The sequence below is a fragment of the Lygodium microphyllum genome, chromosome 11 (assembly GCF_053477565.2).
Source record: "Lygodium microphyllum isolate KBCC chromosome 11, Lygodium_microphyllum_v1.1.10, whole genome shotgun sequence".
NCBI lineage: Eukaryota > Viridiplantae > Streptophyta > Polypodiopsida > Schizaeales > Lygodiaceae > Lygodium > Lygodium microphyllum.
In genome coordinates, this window is record NC_141145.1 from 94840174 (window position 1) to 94867175 (window position 27002).

At 43.3% G+C, this 27002-nt stretch overlaps 1 protein-coding gene across 6 annotated transcripts in view; it reads left to right on the top strand.

Annotated features, from left to right (window-relative positions):
* Window positions 1-27002, top strand: part of LOC148029104 (extra-large guanine nucleotide-binding protein 3-like) — an 88249-nt gene that overhangs the window by 19787 nt on the left and 41460 nt on the right. For 5 of the 6 annotated variants that reach the window (XM_087687864.1, XM_087687867.1, XM_087687868.1 and 2 more), the window contains exons 5-10: window positions 3015-3194; window positions 4877-5108; window positions 6357-6607; window positions 7479-7648; window positions 9494-10095; window positions 22681-22717. In XM_087687864.1, coding sequence (XP_087543990.1) covers window positions 3015-3194; window positions 4877-5108; window positions 6357-6607; window positions 7479-7648; window positions 9494-10091 — 1431 coding nt within the window. In that variant the 3' untranslated portion in view covers window positions 10092-10095; window positions 22681-22717. Of the gene's footprint in view, window positions 1-3010; window positions 3195-4876; window positions 5109-6356; window positions 6608-7478; window positions 7649-9493; window positions 10096-22680; window positions 22718-27002 lie in introns of all 6 variants that reach the window. The other variant, XM_087687866.1, reaches the window with a different exon arrangement.

The window sequence follows — 27002 nt, forward strand, 5'->3', positions numbered from 1 at the left end:
AATACATTGGGCCTTGCATACTATGGATAGGTGGCCACATACCAAATACATTCAATCCTTGCATCCCCATAGCTGAAGCATTATCAATCATTGCTTGGAAAACTAAACCACTACTAAAATCCTGGGTGATTCACATTAGTATGGATGCCTTGTTGTCCAAAAAGCATTGGATTGGCACTTCCAAGTTGGCCTTACATATGTATCAATTGCCCCATTGGCATTACTTTGCTTATGGCATATGCTCATTACTCACATTTGGAACATCACGTTGTTGTATTGGCTCCCACTTTTGACACTCTGCAATGGCCAAAGCATTGTGGCTGTCAATGTAGATAAGTGTCTTAGCCGTTTGGTGCACAATGAGATCTGTAAGTAACTTGTTGAGCCAAACACACTCCACTATGGGTGTGAACGTTACTCTGTACTTGCTACAATTGGAAGTAGCAACTGTAGTTTGTTTCTAACTGAACCAAGAAACAAGCGATGTACCCAAGAAGCAGCAATTGCCACTATGAGAGACTCTTGAACATTTAGCCCAATCACTCTTATTTGAATATCCATGCAAAGAGAGTAACGAATTAGCATTGTAGAAAAGGCCAAGATCTTGAGTGCCTTTAAGATATCGAAAGACGCGCTTCACTATCTACCCATGAAGTATTGAAGGGCTTGCACAAACTTGCTCAATTGGGAGATAACAAATTGAGGATTGGACCTCATGTGACATAAATAAATCAAGCATCCAACAGCCTTTTGATATAGTGTCACATGATTTGCTACTATCATGAGAAGTGAATTTGAAACTAGGCTCAAGGGAGTAGACACAAGCTTGTAGTCCTTGAATTGGATGTGTTGAAGAAGCTGTCCAATCTACGTTGGTTGTGTCATGATGATGCCTTCCTCAATGATGTCCTCAGATGAGTTGAACGAGAAAAGAATCCTCGTGTGGAACAAAGGGTAAAAGCTCATTTGATTTTGATTTTCAATGTGAATATATATTGTGAAGCATGGCCTATTGATCCTTCAGTGTTTCAAAATTTGAAGCTAGAGGTGTGAGAAAAGTTAGCATAGGGATAACTGGTGTGAATTGGGGCTTGTTGTCTAAGGAATAAACAATAAAATAAGTGATAATAATATTTTTTTGAAAAAAGAGGTTTCAAACTTTCATGTGTCAGCAAAATTGAAGGCAAGTGGCAAAATGTAGTGACCAAAGGCTGCGTCAGTAAGTAGTGTCAGGGTAGGAACTTCATGTGTTAGGTTGACATGAAGTCGGTGGAAAGCTGTAAAAGGTTAGACGGATCATGTGTGGGACATGTCAGCGCCGTAGGAAGTGCAACCACATGGGTAGAGAAGGAATGATGTTGTTGGCTATTAGGCTGGTTACACACCAAGTGATGGATGGCCAACCAACCCCCGCCCAGAGTGTGGGCATGCACTTTTTGAAATTGGGCGTGGACATGGATGTCATACCTTTATACAACAAGTGGACATAGTTTGTAAAAAATAAAAAATAATAAACTTATAAATTTCTTGATTGGTTACAAATGCAAAAAGTGCACCCTTGTCCGCCACTTTACAAAGTGGGCAGGGGAGACTCCCTATCCAAAAGTGGGCGGGGAGTTCACCTGTTTAGCAGGTAAACAATAGGTCATGTCCTCTCCAGTGTGTAGAGGACTACAGACGCCCAACCCTTAAATAAGTGTTTTGATTGGTTAAAGCTTACAAAGTGGGCGTCTGTCATTTGGTGTGTAACCAGCCTTAGTTTGACAAGGTGTTGAACTTGGTGTAGGGCTGAGGTAGGTTGGTTGAGCAAGGCAGCTCCCTCTATGGCAAGGGGGGCGGCAGAAAATTGAGTGGTTGGGAAAGGCTAGTGGCACTATGAATAGAGAGATCTTCTTTGATGGTGGCATGATGATGTGCAATCATCGACAACCGTAGGTTGGGCCAATGAAAGCTGGCACGATGGCAATGGCTTTGGGCCGTAGGCAACCGAGGTTTAGCACCCAATGGCAATGGCTGCAAGGAAGGTGGTTGTGAGCAATGGTGATGAAGATAAGTGGCTCTGATACCACTGCTGGCCTAGGTGTGAAGTAATTGCACGATTAATTGTTGTAGAATGAAAGGGAACGTGAGAATTGATTGATGCACAATAATGCTCAATCACAAAATGAGAGGTGATGTGTTAATGAATAAGAGAGAGTACAACGCTCAAGGACCACCATGAATAATGCTGCATTTATGTACCAATGACACACACAATGCCTTTTTATAGTAGATCCTAACCCTAAATGTCTTAACCGTCATATGCAACCCTAACCCTAGTCTCAATTAGGGTGTAGGATAGTAGGGGCAACAACTGTGTTTAATAATGATAGTTTAAATGTCTTGGGAGCCCAAATTATGGATCAAAGGGCATCATCGTGTAGCCCATTAGATGGCCTATAGTCTCCATTCACTCTTAACCACACGACTATCTTTTGATGATTAATCCTTAGTGAGTTAATGCATTCACTCTTAACCACACGACTATCTTTTGATGATTAATCCTTAGTGAGTTAATGCATGCATGCCACATCACCAACTTACTTGGTGTTGGCCCTTGTTCACATACATAAGTTAGCTTAAAGCCTGGTAACTGTTTGGCCTTGGCTCATGTTCACACATGGCTCTTGTTTGCACATAATAGTCATGTCCTTTGAAGTTTAATTCCTATATGTGCATAATTAAATACATGGATGGTCATAACTTTTTGGTGTTTCCCTGTCATGTCCCTCTATTATACATGACACATCAAATTTATGAAAGGATATAGAGAATTGGATGAATGGAAGAAATATGATGAGGATGTTACTAGCCAATGAACAAGTAGCTGTTTTCTTTTACTTCTGTACTCTGAAAACAATTTATGTTAAACTTTAATTCAACTTTCAACATTTTTTATTCATTGATCAATCACAGTGAGATCTGCTCTTGGTTGATATCTGATTTGTCTATGCTTCGTAATGTTTGCTAGGCAGGCCACAACGAGGTTTTTGTATTCTTTATTCTCCTTGCCTACTCCAAACAGCAACAGTATGAGATCCAGGTCCCATTTCAACAGTTCTAGATCTGTGCCTGCATACTTGGAGCAAAAGAAAACTTACAAGCTATTGCTTTTAGGGCACGAGGGTTCAGGAACAAGTACAATATTTAAACAGGTGAGCTGAATCAACAACATTGTAGAGGCTACATTCATTTGTTTTCAAAGTATTTGGGCTGATTACTATAGTAGTAGCAGATTTGGCTAGGCTTTAGCCTTTCTGTTACTTTTTTGTAATAAGAGACTTCGTATCATTTGTATCTTGATTCGTATCATTTGTATCTTGATTGTGCATGTCATCATATCTGATCATAGCTTGTATATTACAGACTACAGTACAGCAGGCAACCTAAATCTGGATGTATATACTCTTTTAATGAAAATATTGTTCAGTCATACCGTTCAGCATACAATGATTCTGGCTTATTACAGACCACAAGTTGTTGTTTTTGTGGTCTACCACGTCACATACATGAGTAAGATGGTTGACCCTTGTGGATGGAAAAGGCTAGTCTTTGTTCTGGCATATTAAATCAGTCACCTTGGGGAGATTTTTGGAATACTTACTTTCAGGTTTTGCAATCTCTCATTTTATAGAGCTTGTTTTTTCTGTCCTCCTCTTCTCGTCCTTCTTGTGTTTCTTGAACATTTTTTCCTGTTCTCCTCAAGGGGTACAGCTTGGTTTTTGATCACCCTTTTCTATTTCCTCTTCGTTTATGGATTGCAATCTCTCACTTTGTACGGCTTGCTTCCCTCTCAAATGTTTTTCCTCTTCTCCTCCTCAAGGCGGTTGGGCTTTATATGATAGTTTTTTTCCATACATTTCCATCTGCCATATGCATATGGGTACGGAAGTGTGATTGGAGTACAGTTCATGGCCCTAATTTTATCTTAGAGAACCTAAAAAGTAGAAGATTATACACATTGTTAATCTTCAAAACTTGTAACTTTAAAATAGCATAGAAGATCAAACTTCAAAGCATCAGATCACAAATTGCAATGTCACACAATACACACACATTGTTCACATGTTTCATGAAAGCATAAAGTCTCAACATTCAAAATGTGATAACAGTTTTTTTCTTGTGTGTGGTTGGGAGGAGTCGAGTATGATATCCCCACCTTTTTTTTGATATTGTTTCCATACCCACGTCTGAAATAGCTTTTCCCATGTGGGAAATTTGCATACTATGCGTGGGAATCCAATTATGCTTCATATAAACTTCCATAAATGAGCACACATGATCTGCATCGATTGTATAACTGGTCAGTTTCTGTTTGATGAAGACATAGATTATTTGTCCTGGTCAGATACTGTTTGACAAAGGCATTATCTGCTATTATTCAAAAAATGAAACTTGCTTACACAATCTATGTTCATTTTCTGATTGTTCCAAATTACCCTTATTAAATTTGTAATTATTGTTTATTGAGCTGTTACAAACATGCATTTTGAAGCTCAGCCAATCCAAATCAAAGAATACGAATGTAATCCCAATTTTTTCACTTGAATATGTGGGTCCTTGCATTATTTTACTCAACTTCTAATGCTATAAGCAAACACACAGCTTTCATGTGTTTTATGAACATTCTTTACATCACCAAAGATCACCAAAGTTATAAGCAGGAATTTTGTTACCTATTACACTCTATATTATCTGATAATAATGACATTGACAGTCAAATGTTTCTGTTTGACATGAGCATCAATATGCTTCATTTGTTGATTAGAACCCACTTCTTTGTTTCTTCCTACGTGAATATCAATGAGTAGTTCTTTGATTGATATTTTATTAACAGGCAAAGTTTTTGTACAAAGATCCAAACTTTACACAAGAAGAATTGCAAAGTATAAAGTTGATGATACAAAGCAGCATATATAAGTATATTAGCATATTGCTTGAGGGACGGGAACTTTTTGAAGAAGAAGAAGGAGCAATAAGGGAGAGACTAGGTGACTCAAGTAATTCTCAGATAGTGTCTACTGAGAATTCTGATGTTGAGCTATCAACACCCCCATCTCCAAGCTCAGGTATCAAATTTCATTATGTTTTCTTTGTAGCATTGTTAGAATAGGTTATTCTCCAAGATACTTGATTTGCAATAATTCCATTTATCAGTTGTCACAAAGTTTGATGATTGTAAGGCTTAGAAGAAAATTTGTGAAATGAATACAAAATAGTGCAGAACATATACATGTGCATTATACACTATACACAAGGATAGTCCCATTGGACCACTATTGTAGGGCACCTATTGCTAGGGAAGTGGGAATGTGAACAAAATAGAGCTAATATGTTGCTTAAGGAGAGATCTGCAAAAAATTCACTCTTCCATAGCCTACCCGTTTTTCTTACATGCGGTTTTGTCATATAACTCAAGGACCAGATCTGTTGGAAGGTCAAAGGGCAACTTTTGGGAAAAAGGGAGTTGCCACAACCCTTGTAAAGTTGCAAACTTGTTTTCTTTTGTTTATTCATTTATCTAGGGCTCCCATTTTTTGGATGCAAGGATTGCAATTTCTCTATAACGCTTAGGATCGAAGTCACAGGTAGGAAATTTGTGTACTTGCGCTAGGCTACAATATTTGGTCTGGAGCTTGGGCATTGGCCATGATGCAAAATTTGGATTAGATCTGCAGAAGCAGATAATCAGACAGCACAATGCAAGTTCTAGATCGAGGAGTGGTTGATTTGGTGAAATTTTATATATCAAAATACTAATTCATTGTGTATGAATTTAGGTAATATGTAGACGTTCTTTTGATTAGGAACATTGAAATCATACGAAGCAAACCTGGTCATCATATGGTCTGAAGCAACAGGAGTCTCAGGAATCTTAAGCATCTGGTTTCTCTTTTGAAGGTGAAGAATTAATGAGGTTGGATTCTACCACATCGATGGTGTATGTGCAAAGAACCAATGCTTGTTAAAATGGGGGTTTTGTCATTTGTACTAGCTTATCATTTTAAGTGCAACGTTGGGTCAGAAGGGGAGGAGGTGGGCCGTTTGATCAGGAATTTTCAGTGTTTCTTTGACCTTACATTTCATGAAAAGCTGTATGTCGCAGAAAGTACTGTATTCTAAAATATCTTACATTTTATGAAAAGCTGTATGCATTACACAAGTGGCAGAAGTGGTGTATTCTGAGACTGAGAAATTATTTAAAATCAGATGGATATGCCAGCTAGGCTATATTATCTCTTGGAAAAACAGGCGGGAATGATGAATCAGAAAACTGCTCATATTTTTAGGTACCTGGGTGTTATTTAATTTTTCAGGGGATTCAGGAAGCAAAGCTGAGTTGGGAAAAAAGAATCCTTACACTATTAATGGTCGGCTGAAGGATCGAGCAGATTGGATTTTGGAAATTATGGCGAATGGACACCTAGATGCTTATTTTCCAGCAGCCACACGAGAATATGCACCCGTAGTAGGAGAAATGTGGAGGGACCCTGCAATTCAAGCTACATACAAAAGAAAGGCAGAGCTGCATATGCTTCCTGATGTTGCTGAATACTTTCTAGAGAGGGTATACGACTTGCTTCCATTTGTTGTCACTTTTAATAATAAATGAAAGGATTGGACATTTTTAAGATTCCAACTAGTTTTGGTTTCCTCTAATCAGAGCTGTTTTATGGTGCATACTTTACTACTGTAAACTTAATAATGGAGGCTCAAAGTATCTTTGTATTTTGAAAGTTAGTTTGCAGCTGCATTCAGAAGATTCAATATAGCAATATCAGCGAAGATATTTTGACTGGGTTTGCTTCATAATCTGTAAGTGCATGGCAATTTATCCTGGTATATTATACATCTGCAGTCATATACCTTTTGGATGCGGCTGTAGAATTTGATTGCCAATCACCAGGAGGTCTCTTTACTTCAGGGAATGGCTTGCCGCTCTTTGCAGTGCCTTTTGTCTCAGGCTTAGTAGGGATTCTATTGTTATCATCATGTTTCAGGCGCTTCACTTTGGATTTATTCAATTTAAGCTCACTTCTGACCTTGTATGGCCCTGGGGCCTGCATACACCTGATCCATCAGTCTGTTCTTTGCAATAACAAGAATCTCAAGACATGCTTTAGATTGTCTGCTTCACGCTTTTCACCTGTACTTACCTATGACATGGTAGTACTTAGCAATTGGGTCCAAAGTTCAATATTTATCTTAATCTTTTAAAACCTGGTTTATGATACAATAGTGCTGTGGATTATGTGAGATTTAATGAATTTTGATTATAAGTTCATAAAAAGTGCTGTATTGCTGCACTTCACATTTTTTTTGGAGGGTCAAGCAAGGGCCCATTTCGCCATGCTTACGTTGGTCAGGACAGATCTTAAAAATGCTCGCATGAAGTTTATGCCATTTCAATACAGGAGTCTTTTCTACACTTTCTTCAGGTTGTTGACATTTCATCAAATGACTACGAGCCTACCAACCAAGATATTTTATTTGCTGAAGGAGTCACACAAGGGTCAGGTCTTGCAGAGTTGGAGTTCTCTCTTGATGAACGGAGCCCAGTTTCAGAGACATACAATGAAAACTATGATCAATTATCCTCATTAATCAGGTAATCTTGACTTCTTTTTGGGTTGCTCTTAAAGGTAACAGGAAGCTCCTTTTTGCCTTTTTTGTTTCGTTTTTTGGAGGGGCGGTGGGGTTTTATTGAAAAAATCAATGGTCACGGTTCGAGGATTGCATTTATACATTTATAAATACTTGATTGTGTATATTTGATGGCTGATAAATGAACAAGATGTCACAAATGAAAATCAAAGAAAGAAAATGAAATTAAAATTGAAATAGAGAACGGCATTTTGCCCAGGTCTGTCTGGGTTCTGGATGCTCCACTGTTGCCCATGGATTGGTGTTGACTTCATCTCAATGGCCACAATTTGCTTCTATTTAGGACCTTTTGTAGTTGCTTGGGGTGCCAATTCTGATCACTCACTTAATAGTTGTAGCTTGCAACAGCCCTTTCCTGATTTTGTTATGCTCATCATTATCTTGTTTGATACTAGAAAGTTGGACCGATTTTATTTACAATCTTGTCATCCCTCTAGCAACAGCTGGCCATATTGCCAGATCACCATACGTAGATTACACATGCACATTACCCTTTCTCTGGGCTTGTAAAACAAGTGAGAGCAGGGCAGTAAGGGATGGTCTGTCCAATCCATCCAGTCTGTGGACTTAGTACGGTACCTAACGTACACAAAAAAAGGTTGGATGAAATAAGGTGTTTTGTATGGTCATTAAATAATACATAAAAGATTAAGGGTTAATCTAGTAAATATTAACCGAAGAAAGAAATAGAGTTTCACAATGCATTATCTATTCATTACTAACTTTGACCTTGTTGCTTCAATAGTGAACAAGATGAGAGTTGAGACTGAATGTAAATACTTTGACCCAATGAGTAATGATAAATATAGTGTGGGGCCAACGATTGGCATCAGATATCACCAAGTACCTGTGCAACATAACTTAAAGCAACTTTTGCCTTTGACATCCAGTGATTTCATCGGGTCTCAGGCTCATAAATTTACTCTAACCCCAGTTACACCTCGCATGTGCAACATTTACTTAACCATGTGATTAAAAATTAATCCACATGTTAAGTGAGGTTTTAAAAATACATGTCCTCATGACAGGTAGAGGAAGAGGAAGAGAATGAGGAATAGGTGGTGGTAAGAGAGGTAGAGGAAGAGGAGTTGGTAAGGGAGGTAGAGGTAGAGGAAAATTTTCAATATGTCCTTTCCTTTTTCAAATTGGCAAGGCCTTTTTATTTGTCCAGTCCGGACCGGACAAATACTGGACGGAGCAGATGGATCTGACCGGACTGGAGGGATCGCTCCACCCATGGATGGAATGCAACCTTGTGCCAGAGTAGGAATAACAATTCTAGATTGTTAATTTGGGATATCGGTTAAGATTTAGTCATTTTCTCTCTCATATTTGAGAAGAAGATGTGGATGTTAGGATGTTCTCTGAAATGAACTCTTTCCTCAGTTTTTATGGCTTGGAAAAGAAAATCCATGACTTAATTCTGAATATTTGGTTATAGAAGCAAAGAGAGAACTCTGAACATTATAACCAGTGGGCTTAAATTTTCTAGCTTACATCATTCAGTTGACTGTTCAGATATAATATCTCCTTTGTAGTCATTAATCTATTTGCACAAACCTCTTGGTAGATTTGATAGGTAATCATTGATTAATTTTTAATCACATGGTTTTTATTTTTTCAAATCATGTTAAAGAATTGTGTGCATGCTAGAAAAGGTTTACTCCTCTCACCAGAAATAAAAGTGATTGTTGGATATTGATCACCCATTCAGCCCAAAAGCTTTTGGGAGCTAGTGAGAGTAGTCCTTAAGAGTCCTTATTATAATGGCTTGCATTTTTGTACACAGATATCACCTGATAAGGATAAATGCGAAGGGAATGACTGAAGGTTGCAAATGGCTGGAAATGTTTGAAGATGTACGTGCAGTTATTTTCTGCGTTGCTACGGATGAATATGATCTAATGTGGAGCGATGGAAATGCCCCTCTTCAAAACAAGATGTTACTAAGCCGTGATCTTTTCCAGAACATCCTTAAACATCCCTGTTTCCATGACACTCCCTTTGTCTTACTGCTGAACAAATACGATTCATTTGAGGAAAAAATTCACAAGGTTCCTCTGAAAGTTTGTGAATGGTTTTCGGATTTTGATCCCGTTCGGGCATCCACACATACTCCACAAAGTATGGCACAACAGGCTTACACATACATGGCACACAAGTTCAAAAAGCTTTTTGAAAGTATTAATACAAGTGGACGGAAGCTATATACGTTTCAGCTGAAGGCTCGTGACCAATCTACTGTCAACTCTGCTTTCCAGTATGTGAAAGAGATTCTTAAATGGGAAGAGAACAAATCCTCCACCCTCTGGAATATTCATGATGAATCAATTTACAGTTCTGACCTAAGTTCCTTTTCACCACTTCCGCGGTCGAACGGACATTAAAGGAGTAAGTTTACACTTTTCCAATGCTAGTTGGTTTTCTTTCCTGCTGTTTTCACTTATTCATTGGTTTTCTAAGTATTCAGTATTCTTAAGATACAGTTTAGACCTTGATGAAGTAAGGTTTTTGTTAATCAAGTGATTCATGGCCCTATCATCTGCCTCCACTGATGGCTGGTCTTATCAATGATAATGATACCTTTTCAAAACAGTCAAGGCTTCAACACAAGCTTGAAATCTTAAGCATTGGCAAGACTGGTCAATTGAGCTACTCATAGCCCAGTGTCGCGCAACACACAAAGGGGCAGCTCGAAAACCTCAACACGATCTCCAGCCATGTGTGGGCTGGCCGACGGAACGATGGCGGATCCTTGCCATGCGCGCCTCCCTGCCCTGTGCGTCGCCTGAAACCCTTTCCCCAGGGCTGCGCAGGATCGCCCTGACCCTGCGTGCAGCTGAACCGCGAGCCAGCGAGGGCGAATCGGCGCCGTTTTCCCTGCCCAACGACCCTGGCCTTCTGTACAACAGCCGCGAACCCGTCAAAGCGTGCCGTTGCTGCGCCCGTCAGTCCCTCGCGTGGCCACGCCTGTCGCAGCTGCCACCGCCGTCTGCGCCTCGTGCCTGCTCGCTGCACGCCTGCTGCGACTTCGCCTGCCTCAACGTCTGGCGTCTGTCCCTCCTGTCGAACTCTGCCCCGCCTGACGACCGCCCTGCCTGACGACCGCCCTGCCTGACGCCTGCCCCGCCTGTCGTCTGCCCTGACTGACGCCTGCCCCGCCTGTCATCCGCCCTGCCTGACATCTGCTCTGCCTGTGGTCGACTTCTCTGTGTCAGCGTACGGGGCTGCCGCAGCCATATTTACGCCTCCCCCGTGTTTCTCCTGTTACCCGACACCCCGGGTCATCTGCGCGTGTCTGCCCGGTTCTCCGTTGTAGTCCTGTTGCTGCAGCCGGGTGGTGCACCCCCTGATCTGTACACAGAGAGAGAGAGAGAGAGAGAGAGAGAGAGAGAGAGAGAGAGAGAGAGAGAGAGAGAGAGAGAGACGCCTGAACGAGTGTACGCCTGTTCGCCTGTGGTCCCCTGCTTTTCGTCCGCGGGCAGCGCTAAGGAAGCAGTATGGCTGGCCTGGATATGGATTTTCTAGACCGGACGGTGGCAGCCCTTGGCCCTGATTCCGATACAGAGGAGCCGGAGGATATGGTGCCCTGCACAGAGGAGATGCCTCCGGGTTCTGAACTGCCGCCTGCGGGCAAACGCTCCAAGCATACTTCTGACGAGCCAATGGGTCCTCAAGAACGTTCCTATGCGCAGGTTGCCTCTGATCCGGTGGATTCGCAGGAGATTGACTGGGAGCATTTGCTGGACTTTGCCAATACTCTGCTTGGCGATTATGTCCAGCACAACAATGAAACTTTTTCTGACGCGGGCACTGATGATGTGCTGGAAGCCACGGTGGACCCGAAATCAGTCTTGCGGTCCTTCTCGGTGTTTTATGACCGTGCAGTTATACTTTTCTTCACTGCCAGGATCCCAGTGCTTTCACATATTCGCCAGTGGATGCACCATTTATTGCAAGGGGAGTGTGTTGAGGAGATCTTCCTTGGACCTCGCGGCTTTTATGAGGTGTTGTTGAAATCGGAAACACATCGAGCTGAGCTCCTGTCCAAGCTGCCATTATTCTTTGATCGCCGCTTGGTCCATGTTGTACCCTGGCGCCCTATGGGCGATTTCCAGCGACTGCTTCAACGAGAATGCCCGGTATGGGTGGAAGTGGAAAATTGTCCGGCGGTTTATTGGCCATTGTTGAAGGATGCAATGGCCGTTGTGGGAACAGTGCTGGTGCCCCCAAGCCTCAGGGCTATGAATCGAAATCGTTTATGCATGTTATGGGACACAGCCAAGAAAAGGCCTCCGTGGCTTCGCCTCAATTGTTCTGGCATGCATCCTTTGCATTTTCGCTTAAAATGGGGCAACTTTGCAGGCCACTGCTTTTCATGTGGTAAATTGGGGCATTTCATGGCCGAATGCCCTGAAAGGCAACCATCTTCCGAGGATGCGCAGGTTGTGCTGCCTAAGGATGATATGGTGCTTGATGCCCCGACACAGGAGGCCCTTCAGCCACCAAATGTCGTGGATAAAGGCAAACAACAGGTCCTGGGTTTGGATTCTCGTAGCACTGATTGGATTGAGGCACGTAAAAAAAAAGGAAAAAAGTTGGATGCAGGCCTGGCGGATCCTGGGCCTAATACTTCACAGGATTCCGTGCGCACGTATATGCGCAGGAAAGAAATGTTCACTTCATAGCCGGCTGCGCGTACTATGGCCCCGTCTGGCCCCCGTAATCAGTCTACAAGGAAAGCCTATACAGATGGCCCCAAGGGCCCACCTGCTAAGCTGATGTTTGATACAAAAGGTAATGTGATTACACCCTGGGATCGGCGTTATCCCCGCCCCACTCCCAAGGCAGTGGATGTTCCTTCTACCTCTAAAGCAGGTCGCCACAATTCGTTTGCTGTCTTGGCTGATTTTCTGGATGAGGGCGTCCTAGATGCTCTCGCGGAAAAGGTGAAAGCGAGGCAACAGGCGCCTCGTTCTTGACTCCCTTGTTTGAAGATATATGAAGATAGCCACGTGGAATGTGCGAGGCATTTACTCTCGCCATAAGCAACATGCCATGTGGACTGTCTTGCATGAGAACCAGTGGGATGTATTGTGTGCAGTTGAGCACAAAAGTCACGCTGAAGCAGGGAGAATTGTGGATTGTCATGGCTTCCGTTTGTTTTATGCAGGGACACATGCTACGCACTATTCGGGCGTGCTGATGATTGTCCATGAGAAATACCAGCCTGTTCTTGTCAAAAATGATGTGCAGGGCCGCTTTCTGGTCATCGAAGTCTTATTTGAAGGAGAAATTTTATGGTTGCTGGGCCTCTATGCTCCGAATGATCCCGCATCCCGACGGGATCTTTGGTCGACTTTGCAGGGCTCCATGTCACTTGGCCGAAGGGGGTTTTTGATGGGAGATTTCAATATGTGTGTTGACTCTTCTCAGTCCACTTCAGGACATTCGGTAATGGATACGCCGGAAAGCCGGGTGTGGAATTCTTTTGCTTTGCGCGTGCTTAAGCAAGATCTTTGGTCGTGGCTTCACCCTTCTTTTTCAGGCTTTACTTTTCATTCCACACAATATGCAACTACTTGGTCGCGGTTGGACCGAATGTATATCATGCAAGGGGATGATTTTCTGCCCGAGATGCTGGAAATGAAGGTCTTGCAGCAATATGCGTTGTCGGACCATTTCCCCCTCCAGCTTGAGATGCGGGCACAATCTATTGCACCTTTTATGCAGTTGCTGGATAGGCTTCCTTTACGTTTCAACTCCTCTTATTTAAAGCATCCCATTTTCCAGGGCTATATGCAGCAATTGATTGAGAGGTTCTTATTGGACTTCGCCTCTGACGGCCTAGCTGCATTTGCTCGGCTGCTCTCTAATGTGCAGCGGATTGCTCGCCAGTATGGGATTCATCATGCCTCTCTTTGCCGGCGACGTCGACATGCAGCAGAGGACTTACTGGCTTTGGTCCGTTCCTTGCTCGTGGATTCCCCAGATGATGATTTTCTGCTGTCACTGGAAAGGCGTTTGGCCCATCTTATTCAAGTCTTTCAGTTGAAATCTTATCAGCAGGCCAAGCTGCATAACTTGACTGACACATTGCAAGATAGTGCCTGCCAGTCTCATAAGTTCTTTCGCGCCTTGCATGCTTCTCCGGCTCGCGAAAATATGACTAGACTCCAGGATTCGGAAGGTCGCATGGTCACTGATCCGCAGACCATTGTCACTATGTGCAGAAATTATTTTATGGAACTTCTTGGTTCTTCTCCCTCGCCTTCTAGCCAGGTTACGCATGCCCGCTTGGTCTTCTATCATCTGGTCCGCCAGCAGGTTCCACTTGATATGCAAGCCACTTTGAAGGCGGATATTTGCGAGGAGGAGGTTATGGATGTTTTGTTGCACCTGCCGAAGGATAAAAGTCCTGGTTGGGATGGTCTCACTAATGAATTCTTTGAGAACTCCCCCACGCAGTTGGTGAAGCCATTGGCGGTCATGTGTCAGTAGGTTTGGGAAACAGGGGTCATGCCTTCCTCATGGAAACAAGGCCTTATCAAACTGATTCCCAAGGTCCCTTCACCGTCAAAGCTGCAGCATTGGAGACCAATTTCTTTGATAGGCTCGATGTATAAAATCTTCTCCAAAGTGCTGGCGAATCGGCTTCACAAGCACCTTCCAGCTATTGTGCATCCTCTCCAATACGGTTTCATCAAGGGCTGCAACATTCTGCATAATATCTTGAATGTGCAAATGGCTATTGATTATGCGCGGCACTCCAGTCAAGAAGTGGTATTGATTCAATTGGACTTGGAAAAGGCGTTTGACTATGTGGACTGGTCTTTCATTGCAGATCTCATGTCTGCTATGGGCTTTGGTACCCGGATGTCCTGATTGATCTACACCATTAGTGCTACGGCTTCTTCAAGAGTTATGCTCAATGGTGGGGTTACAGATCCATTTCTCCTTGCACGCTCGGTTAGACAGGGTTGCCCTTTGAGTCCTCTATTCTTTGCCCTGGCGACTCACCCGGTCCTTTCAATGTTATCCTCAATGGCGGCTTCTGCTCACCTGGTAGGATTGTCTCTTCCTTTGGGGCAGCACTTCATTAGCCAATCTTTGGCTGATGACACCTTTATGATTTTGCGGGCAGACAGGGACAACATTCGAAAGGCATTAGATGTTTGGACGCTCTTTGGTCAGGCCTCTGGTCTTCGCATCAATGCCTTTAAGTCGGCCATTCTCAGTTGCACGGAGCCTGATTTACAGTCATTAGGCTGGCAGGGCCAGGTGGTTTCCCGTGGATCCATTGTCAGGCATCTTGGATACCCGTTGGGAGTGGATGTACGGCCAAAGGACCTACTGGAGTGGATTTCACAAAAACTGGCGGCGAAGTTTATGTATTGGAAGTCGCAAGCGTGGCCTTTCCATGTGCGCCTTAAAGTGGCTTAGACAATTATGCTACCAATGTTAACTTATTTCCTGCCATTGCTGTCGTGGACGCCTACTACTTTGAAGGCTCTCACTCATCCCATTCGTTTCATGCTATGGAAGAAGGATTCCCTGCAGGCAGGCATTTCATGGATTTCATGGTCACATACATGCACCCCTAAACGCATGGGTGGTGGCGCTATTTTGGATGCAGAAACTCATATGTTGGCTCTTCGTTGGTCTCTTTTTCGTGCCATGTGTGTGGATCATCACCCGTGGACCATCATAGCCCGTTACTTTCTTGAGGACAGCGGGCTACGCCATGGTAACACGTGGCTTCGGGCCTCCTGGTGGCATGTCCTTAATGCTGACTCTCGATTTTCCAGTCCCTCTTCTTCTTTGTTACTGCACTTGGTCGGCTCTTGGAAAGTGGTGCTCCAAAAGGCCCGTTGGCATCCAGTAGGGGACCGCTTGCAGACTAACTCCTTTCAGCTGGAATTGTTGGCAGTATCCAGATTACTTTCATGGGAAGACAAACATCAGCTCAGACCGAGATTTAACCGCATGGCCTGTTTAGGTGTGACGTCGATTGCGGATGCTACCCTTGCCACTCGCAATGTCCTCGCATCGTTTCGGACTGCTCGGAGACTCTTCAGGATCCCGCGCGGATACCGTGGTTTATGGGAAAAGCTTGTGTTGGAGCTTCAGGGTAGGCAACCCTTTCCTGCCCTGGCTGTGGATCGTCCTTGGCAGGACTAGGACCTTGCAGGCCGGTTGAGTCTGGAAAAGGCCTCTACTAATCAGATGTATCATCTTCTCATTCAAGATCACCATTGGCTGGGTGTGAAAGCTAATACTGTTTGGGGATTGCGGAGATCGATATCATGGTGGCAGGCGACGCTGATGGAGGGCTGGCGGAATAAGGCACCTTTCAAATGCAAAGTCTTTCTTTGGCGGGTAATGATTGGTGGTCTTCCTCTTGCCTCGGTCCTTTCCAAGCGTCGAATCTCGAATGGCAATTGTTTCTTTTGTACCACTACTGCGGAATCGGCCTGACATCGTTTTCTTTCTTGCCCGCTCGCCAAGAATATCTGGTTACTCTTGTCACAAATCTGGCGCGCGGTGGTGGGGTCCTCACTGACTCCTTTCGATTGGGTTTTTGTGCGCCCAAAGTACCCCACACCGCCACAGTTACATATGCAGATCTTATTTCACTTTTTCAGATACTGGGGATGCTGGCACATTTGGACAATGCGCAATGCTTTTCTCTTTGATTCGGCCTCTAATGTACCGAGACATATTGCCAAGCTTAAAGGACTCTTGCATTGGCAGCTAGATTTCATTCGACACTCCGACTTGCTCCCTCGGGAGGATTTGCATCCCTGGCATATGGCAATTACCTCTGGGTCGTTGCCATGATTGGTGTAACCTTTTTAGTGCATTAGTACGGGGATTTCCCACACGTTGTGTCAGAGTGCAGCGGTGTGGAAGCGTAGGACTGAGAGAGAGAGAACGCAGAGAGAGAAGGGAGAGAAAGAGACAGTGTACACTGAAGATCTGCTGTATAAAGAATGCTGAATACAAAGATATACACGGGCACAGTGCGCTGGACTGCGTGTCTCCACCTCGACAATGCGACCTGCTGTCCACCTCGAAGTCTGCTGCAGTCTGCACTGTCTGCTGTCTGAAATCTGCGAACAGAGACAGAAATCTGCACGGCACCGGTCTGTAATCTGCGACAGAGAATAGTGGCCAGACTGCTGGAAACGTCAGCAATAAATAGGCGAAAAATCACCTAGAACGGGGCGCCAAAATAGGGCGCAGCCAGGAATAAAATGGCTGCAGGCAGTCGGACTGCCACGTGGCAGTCCGACTGTGCAGCAGGTCCGACTGCTGCTGGTCCGACTGCTGCAGCTGGTACTGCCCTACCAGACAGGCTATGATCTCTGACACCCCCTCTCAGAGCCTGGACAGGGCAGAAGCCTGAGGGATCTGGAATGTTGCCGAAGTAGAGCCTGAGGAAGCGCCTTCGTAAACAAATCCGCAAGATTATCCTCCGTCTTGCAATACTCCACAGTGATGGTCTCATCCAAAAGCTTTTCTCGGATGAAGTGGTACTGGATCTAAATGTGCTTCGTCCGGGCATGAAAAACAGGGTTCCTTGCCAAGGCAATGTAACTCTCATTGTCACATCGCAGCAATGTAGGACGAGTCTGGGGGCACCCAAGCTCCTCCAACAATCTCCGAAGCCACACAACCTCGCATGTGGTGGAAGATGCGGCCCGATATTCCGCCTCAGTAGACGAAAGGGCTACCGTGGGCTGCTTCTTGCTACTCCATGAAATAACACCTGCACCCAAAGTAAAGCAGTAACCTGTTGTAGACCGCCTGTGGTCCACGTCACCGGCCCAATCCGAGTCGCTCCAACCTGCAAGTACAAGATCTGACCCATCTGTCCCTGTGGGGTAATGAATCCCCAAATCAGACGTCCCCCTCAGATACCGAAGTATCCTCTGAGCAGCCTGCCAATGCACCGTCTTAGGTTCACTCATGAACCCTGCCAAGAGCCCAACAGCAAAACATAGATTAACCCTGGTGTTGAGAAGCCAAATCAAAGACCCTATCAACTGTCGATAGCGGGAAGCATCCGCCAAAGGAGAAGCTGAGTGGGAAGTGGCCTTCCAGTTCGGATCCATAGGAGTAGAGAGGGCCCGACAATCTTCCATCTTAAAAGACACCAAGAGCTCCTGTACATATCTTTGTTGGGAGAGAAAGATCCCCCTCTGAGACTGAAAAATCTCATGTCCTAAAAAGAAATGGAGTAGTCCCAAATCCGTCATCTCGAACGTCCGATGTAAAGCTGACTTTGTCTCCTGGACCTGCTGTGCATCATCACCTGTGACAATCAAATCATCAACATATAATACAAACAGCACACAACCATCCTCGGAAGTGTGAACATACAGCTGCGGATCGGCCTTGGACCGCCGATATCCCAACTGAGTCTGGAGGAACGAATCAATCTTCTCGTTCCAAGCGCGCGGGGCCTGCTTGAGACCATACAGGGCCTTCTTCAACCTGTAGACTTTCCCATCTGAAGAACCAAAGCCAGGAGGCTGCTCAACGTAGATCTCCTCCTTCAAATCACCATTCAGGAAGGCCGACTTCACATCCAGCTGATAAACAGGCCATCTCCTATGGCCAGCCAAAGCAAGAACATCTCTAATGGTTGCCATACGAGCTGTAGGGGCAAAGGTGTCATGACAGTCAATCCCTGGGCGCTGGGCAAAACCCTTAGTAACAAGGCGAGCCTTGTGCTTATCCAAAGTACCATCACTGAGATATTTGGTCTTGAAGACCCACTTGACTCCAATCACCTTCTTCTTCGGGGGGCGTGGCACAAGTGACCAAGTGCCATTCCTCTCAATAGCCTCCAACTCAGCTTCCATAGCTTTCTTCCATGGGGCGGACTGTAAAGCCTCCTTCACGGAGGTGGGCTCTCGATCCTGCATAACTCGGGACATCAAACAATAATTGGAGCAAACAAGCTCCGAAGAATGCGCCTGGTGCCTCCGTGACCGCCGCGGACCATCCTGCGGTCCCCACTCCTCAGGAACCCCCTCGATCCCTGAATCACGGAGTGTGTCACGGGCCCAGCGAGGAGGAGGCCGAACCTCCCCTCGTCGTTCTCCATCAATAGAAGACTCTGGAATGTCCACCGGTGGTAACTCCTCAGAAGGATCCGGTGGAACAGTAGACTCTGTGTCAGAAACAGAATCATAATCAAACGGCACAGGCTGCAGTGGAACTGTAGAAGGAGCCAAACTCTCCCCTGGATCTCCAAGAACGGGATGCTCCTCACCCGTTGAAGAAGCCGGAACCTCCACAAACCGTACATCACGGCTAGTATATACATCCCGCTTGACGGGATCATACAGTCGGTAGCCTTGGGACTGGGAGCTGTAGCCAACAAATACCTGTTTTCGGGAAGCCGCTTCAAATTTGTCACGGTGAGCTTTGGGAATGCGAACATAGGCATCACACCCAAAGACCCGAAAGTAAGAAACATCTGGCTTCGACCCAAAATACGCCTCAAATGGAGTCATCCCTTCCACGGCCGAAGTAGGAGATCGGTTAAGGATGTGGACTGCAGTAGCCACAGCCTCGGCCCACAGAACCTGGGGGGTCTGTCGGTGCTCCATCATGGTGCGCACCATCTCGATCACACTGCGGTTCTTCTGTTCGAGAATACCATTTTCTTGTGGAGTATTGGTATTGGCAAACTCCTGGTGAATTCCTCTATCTGCACAAAACCGAGCAAATTCATTAGACACAAATTCACCTCCCTTGTCGGATCGCAAGGTCTTCAACTTCCGGCCTGATCGGTTCTCCTCAAAGAGAAGCCAATCCTTGAAGTGCGAGAAAGCTTCTGACTTTAGTGCCAAAAAGTAGGCCCATGTCATCCTGCTATAGTCATCCACGATCAGCATGAAGTACGAGCTCCCACGCAGGGACTCATTCCTCATAGGGCCACATAGATCCGTAGATACTAACTCCATCGGTGAAGTAGACCGCCGCGAAGCGGTGTGGGGAATGGCATCTCTATGCTGCTTCCCCCGTATGCAGGAGACACATGGCTGCTGGCTCACCACTATATCCGGCAACCCTTGAACAAGCTGTCCCCGTGACGCCTTCCGAAGATAGTCATAGTTTAGGTGACCAAACCTAGCATGCCATAACTCTGACTGAGACTGTGAGGTAAGAAGAAGAGTAGAAAGGGCAGTGGAAGACTTCAGTTTGTAAATGCCGTTCTCCTCATATCCAGATGATAGAACCTTCCTCGATTCACGATCAAGGACTCGCACTGTAGAACTGTCAAACTCCACCAAAAGACCAAGGGAGCAAATCTTATGAACTGAAAGGAGATGGTACCCTAATCCTGGTACATGCAAAACCTCTGAGGTATGGGTGCTACCTCGTCCATGCGGAATAAGCTGCATCTTACCCCGACCTGCAATAGAAACAGAAGAGCTGTCTCCAATGAGAACCTGCCCACGCGAAGGTCGCAGCTGGGCAACACCATCTGATGAAGGAGTCATGTGCCGTGAGGCACCACTATCAATAATCCACTCTCGAGATTGGCAAGCCGCCATCGCAGCATCAGAAGCATTCGGTGAAGTGTCCTCAATGACAACTAGATGTAGAAATGCAGCTGATGAGGGTGCAGCCACCGCTCCAGAATCCTTAGTATCCTTCTTCGTGGTGTCCTTCGAGTCTTTGTCAGGGCAATCCTTCTTCCAATGGCCAGTCTTTCCACAAATATGGCATGTGGAGTCTTTGTCCTTGTCCTTCTTGGACTTGTTATCCCCCTTCTTCTTCTTTTGGTCCTTCCCCTTCTTCTGAGAGGCTTGACCTGTCAACGCCTCCGTCTTGGAAGCATTCTGTCCCTTTAACTGTTCCTCTTGGTCCAAGACCATAGGAACCAACTCCTCCCACCGAAGAGTAGACTCTCGCCCCGAAGCAATAAGGGCAGAGTAAAATGTACCGAATCGTGGCGGCAACTGGGACAATAGTGTGATCGCCATGTCTTCGGAGGAGATCGGCTTCCCCGCATTCTGAACCTGCATCTGTAGCTTCCTTAGCTTGTTAATGTGTTCCCTTAGCGAAGAAGACTTATTGACGGACAAGGTTCGCATCTGTACCTCCAAAGAAACCCTCTTCATCAGGGTCATCCGATTGTACATTTGATCAAGCTCCAGCCATATCTCACGAGCCACCGTCAAGTGCTCGATGTGAGCGATCACGGCTGTAGTGCATGATAGAAAGAGAAAGGATCGAATCCTGGCATTCAGTTTGTCCCAATGAGACTGGGCCCTGGCCAACTCCGCACGAGCATCGGAAGAGAGTTTGGACTCATCTCTTACCGAAGGCCGGTCAATATCTTCCTGTACCAACTCTGCCAAATCATAGGACTCCAGAATGGCCAACATCATAACGCGCCAAATGCGGTAGTTGTCGCCGTCGAGCTTCTGATCTGTAGGAAGAGCCGGTAGGACAGGCACCTTCCGGTCCATTATCGCCTGGAACTCCAAGTCCATCTCTGTAGACATCTTCACCTGCAATGCCTTCTCAAACACAAAAGCAGCCCCCTCTGACTGAGTAGACTCAGCCTGGTAAGGCTCTTCAGCGTCCCGAAGCTCCTTCACCCGCCGGAGGCGATGAAAAAGCAAAACCTGCACTTTTAGGTTGAAAACTCAAACTTTCTCCGCGTAAAACAGCAGTAAACAGCAGCAAATCCACCACCTGTACTCCTTTCCTGTGCGCCCACACTCGTTTCAGCCTTGTTCCAAGGCGCAGTCCTCCTGTCTGCCCTTAAACGCAAAAAACGCAAATTTGTGTCGCGATGGAAACTCCTCTTCAGGTTGATTCTGCGCTCAGTCAGCCCTCAAACACTGCTCTGATACCATGTCAGAGTGCAGCGGTGCGGAAGCGTAGGACTGAGAGAGAGAGAACGCAGAGAGAGAAGGGAGAGAAAGAGACAGTGTACACTGAAGATCTGCTGTATAAAGAATGCTGAATACAAAGATATACACGGGCGCAGTGCGCTGGACTGCGTGTCTCCACCTCGACAATGCGACCTGCTGTCCACCTCGAAGTCTGCTGCAGTCTGCACTGTCTGCTGTCTGAAATCTGCGAACAGAGACAGAAATCTGCATGGCACCGGTCTGTAATCTGCGACAGAGAATAGTGGCCAGACTGCTGAAAACGTCAGCAATAAATAGGCGAAAAATCACCTAGAACGGGGCGCCAAAATAGGGCGCAGCCAGGAATAAAATGGTTACAGGCAGTCGGACTGCCACGTGGCAGTCCGACTGCACAGTCCGACTGTGCAGCAGGTCCGACTGCTGCTGGTCCGACTGCTGCAGCTGGTACTGCCCTACCAGACAGGCTATGATCTCTGACACGTTGGCCTAGGGCCCTCGTGTCTCTTGTAATCATGTAATCATGTGATCTTGTACCTTTTTTCGTAATTAATACAATTACCTTTTATGAAAAAAAAGAGAGAGATTAGTTTTGGTTGTTTGTGGCTAGTTAGTTTAGTTAGTTTATTTAGTTATTTAGTTAGTTTTGGTTGTTTAGTTAGTTTATTTAGTTAGTTGATTAGATAAGTTTTGGTTAGTTTGTGGTTAATTAGTTTAGTTAGTTTTGGTTGTTTATTTAGTTTATTTAATTAGTTATTTAGTTTATTTAGTTATTTTATTTAGTTATTTAGTTAGTTTTGGTTGTTTGTGGTTATTTAGTTTAGTTAGTTTATTTAGTTAGTTGATTAGATAAGTTAAATAGTAAGTTAGTAGTTATTTTAGATTGTGTGTTAGTTTACTTTAGATATAGTTTAGGGTTAGTTTGTTTTTTTGTTTTAGTTTATATATGTTTGTTTGTTTTAGTTTTAGTTGAGAGAGAGAGAGAGAGAGAGAGAGAGAGAGAGAGAGAGAGAGGGAGGTTGGTTTGCATGGTATGGTTTAATTTATTAGTATTTTGGTTTATTTTGTGCAGTTTGTTTGTGAGGATTGGTTGTTTAGCTAATATTCAGGTCGGTGATCTCTCTCTCTCTCTCTCTCTCTCTCTTTCAGGTGGTAAATTTGTTTTGATGTATTTATTGGTTTAAATAGTAAGTTAGTTAGTTAAATAGGTTGTTAGTTAGTTTGGTTAGATTTGTGGTTAGTTAGTTTAGTTAGTTTTAGTTGTTTATTTAGTTTAGTTAGTTTATTTAGTTAGTTATTTAGTTATTTTATTTAGTTTATTTAGTTTCTTTAGTTATTTAGTTCGTTTTGGTTATTTATTTACTTAGCTATTTAGTTATTTAATTTAGTTATTTAGTTAGTTTTGGTTGTTTGTGGTTATTTAGTTTAGTTAGTTGATTAGATAAGTTAGTTTAAATTATTTTTGTTTATTATCTATCGAATAGTTTAGTAAGATTGATTGGTTAGTTTACTTGAGAGAGAGAGAGAGAGAGAGAGAGAGAGAGAGAGAGAGAGAGAGAGAGAGAGAGAGATTAGTTTAGTTAGTTTGTGGTTAGTTAGTTTAGTTAGTTTTGGTTGTTTATTTAGTTTAGTTAGTTATTTAGTTAGTTTAGTTATTTAGTTAGTTTTGGTTGTTTATTTAGTTAGCTATTTAGTTTATTTAATTTAGTTATTTAGTTAGTTTTGGTTGTTTGTGGTTATTTAGTTTAGTTAGTTTATTTAGTTAGTTGATTAGATAAGTTAGTTTAAATTATTTTTGTTTATTATCTATGTAATAGTTTAGTTAGATTGATTGGTTAGTTTACTTGAGAGAGAGAGAGAGAGAGAGAGAGAGAGAGAGAGAGAGAGAGAGAGAGAGATTAGTCCCTTTACGAAAAAAAGAGAGAGAGATTAGTTTTGTTAGTTTGTGGTTAATTAGTTTAGTTAGTTTTGATTGTTTATTTAGTTTAGCTAGTTTATTTAGTTAGTTATTTAGTTTATTTAGTTATTTTATTTAGTTTGTTTTTTTGTTTTAGTTTATATATGTGTTATGGATTAGTTAGTTAGTAGGTTTTACCTTAGATTAGTTGCTTAGTTACTTTAGATTGTGTGTTATATATGGATATAGTTTAGGGTTAGTTTGTTTTTTTGTTTTAGTTTATATGTGTGTTTCTTCTCTCAGGTTTTAAATTTGTTTTGATGTATTTATTGGTTTAAATAGTAAGTTAGTTAGTTAAATAGGTTGTTAGTTTTGTTGGTTTACATTAGTAAATTTTTTACTGTTAGTTAGTTTGGTTAGATACGTTAGCTTATTAGATTAGTTAGTTTAAATTATTTTTGTTTATTATCTATCAAATAGTTTAGTTGGATTGATTGGTTAGTTTAGTTTGGTTAGTTAGAGAGAGAGATTAGTTTAGTTAGTTTGTGGTTAGTTAGTTTAGTTTAGTTAGTTTATTTAGTTAGTTATTTAGTTTATTTAGTTATTTAGTTAGTTAATTTGGTTATTTGTGGTTATTTAGTTTAGTTAGTTTATTTAGTTGGAAATCACTACAATGTGGAAAATTCCATAGCTAATGAGTCATGTGTCCATAATATTGCTGTTTTTGATTCCCAAAGTGGTAGATTGTGCTCCATTTTAAATGCTTTGCCTGCAACAGACGTTCACTTAGCAACGTCAATACTACTATTTCAAGAGTCGGATGTGCATTCCATGGGGAGTCTTTGTGTGGTGTGTGAAAATGCAATCTAAAGTGGTTGGAGATAACTAATGCTTTATTGCCTGGGCAAAGTACTTATGACCGTCCGGATTTAACTGCTCGCGTGTTTCATAAAAAGCATGCTAATTTAATGTATACGTTGTTGGAGAATGATCTCTTTGGAAAGGTTGCAGGCTATGTTACTGTGATTGAATTCCAAAAGAGAGGGCTACCACATTCTCATACTTTGCTAATTTTAGAGCTGTCTTTTAAACCTTCTGAAGCATGTCACTATGATAGATTGGTTTGTGTTGGAGTTCTCCAATAGAGTTAAGTTTCCAACCTTATTTGAGACAATTTCAAAGTGCAACATTCATGGCCCTTGCGGAGGATTGAACCCGAAGAGTCCCTGTATGGATAAGGGTAGATGTACTAAAGATTATCCGCGAAAATTAGTGGGCATGACAATGGTTGATAGTTGTGGCTATCCCATTTATCGAAGACGAGATGATGGAAACTCCGTGATCATAAATGGTAATGTTATTGATAATCAATGGATTGTTCTATATAATCCATTCTTGAGTAAGAAATACAATGTACACATAAATGTGAAGGTGTGCTCGACAATTGTGAGTGTTAAGTATTTGTATAAGTATGTGTACAAGGGGCATGACCGTGTAACCGTAAAATTTTCTGTTGGGGTTGATTCAGTCCGGAATGGTAGCGATGTTCACGAGGTGGACAAGATACAAAGTTATTTGGATGCACGATATGTTTCTACCTCTGAGGCATGTTAGCGGATCTATGATTATGCATTGCACGATAAAAAGCCTGATATACAACGTTTGCAGGTATACTTACCTAGTGAGAACTATGTGGTGTTTCGGGATACAGATAGTATACCAGATGCTGTGCGGAATGAAGATATCCAAAAAACTACTCTTACTGAATGGTTTGTGTGCAACCGCATTCTTTCAGAGGCTAGGACTATTCGCTATCAGGACTTTCTAGTGTATTGGGTGTGGAATGCACGACATAAGATGTTGACTAGAAGGAAGCGTGGGAATATATGTAGTCGGATGTATTTTGTGGCGCCTACCTGTGGTGAGCTCTACTATTTGCGGATGCTTTTAATAGAGTGTCGGGGATGTACTTCTTTGGAAGACTTGTGTATTGCTGATAGTGTGATCTATGATACTTTTAGGGATGCTTGCATTGCAAAGGGCATGCTGGAGAGCGATGATGAATATGTTGTGTGCTTAGAAGAAGCTACCTCTGTGCAAACTGGTGCTCAACTCCGGACTTTGTTTGTTGCAATTTTGGTCTTTTGTGAGCTAGCTCAGCCTGGCTATCTATGGGAAAGATTTTTAATGCCAATGGTAGAGGATATTATGTATAGATTGCAGCTATAGCACGTGCACGCCTCTCTTAGTGTTCTGTAGCATGAGGCATCTAACATGGCTTCGTTGCATCTGCAAGACCTTTTACGTCATGTAGGACGAAGACTCCGTGATTTTGATGGGTTGCTGAACCTCATCAACCAAACTCACAACTGTATGCTAACTCTCTTTTGCAAGATGAATATGCATACAACATATCAGAATAGCATAAGGTTTCTGAATCCATGGAGGGAATGTTGAATGAAGGACAAAGAATTGCCTTTAGTGCAGTCATGGATGCTGTTGATACAGGTACTAGGATGTATTCTTTTTGGATGGTCCTGGTCTGTGAAGACTTTCCTATACAAATGTTTACTTGCGAAGGTGCGCAATGGCGGTCGTATAGCGTTGGCAATAGTATCATGTGGCATTGCTGCCTTGCTTTTGCCAGGTGGTCGTACAACTCACTCGCAATTTAGAATCCCAATAGAATTAAATAATTGATCCACTTGCAATATTCCTGTTCAAAGTGACCTTGCTCGGTTATTGAGACAAACGAGCCTTATTTTGTGGGATGAGGTTCCTATGACCTATCAATATGCATTCGAAGCAGTTGATAGAACTCTAAGAGATGTTATAAGCTGTGATAAGCCATTTGGTGGAAAAGTTGCTTTGTTTGGGAGGGATTTTAGACAAGTCTTGCCGGTTGTGGTAAAGGGAATACGTGAGGATATTGTTAATATTGCATTATGTTGCTCTGATTTGTGGCGTTACATAAGGGTGCTAAGGCTATGTGGCAATGTATGAGTGTCGACATCTGGTAGTGTGGTGGACAATGGGTTTATTTGTTGGATTCAAGGAATAGGAGATAGAGTGGGTGTTACTGAAAGTTGTGATAAGTTGTGTGTTCCACCTAGCATGGTATTAAAAGGCCAGCCTATCGAAACACTGATTGATAGTGTTTACAGTGACGTGTCCAATGTAGGTGACTACACGTCGTATTTTAGTGAGCGGGCTATACTTGTCTTATGGAATACAGAGGTGGCTACTTTGAATGATCGTACATCGCAACTAATGCTAGGGGAAGTCAGGTAGTATTATAGTGCAGATTCAATTGCAAAGACCGACGACTCATTTTTGTACTCTGTTGAGTATTTAAATACATTGGATCTTGGAGGTGGATTTCCTCATTTATTGCTGTTGAAGATGAATGCATCTATTATTCTTCTTAAAAACCTAAATGCAGGAAGGGATATATGTAATGGTACGTGATTGATATGTAGAGCTTTCAATAGGAAAGT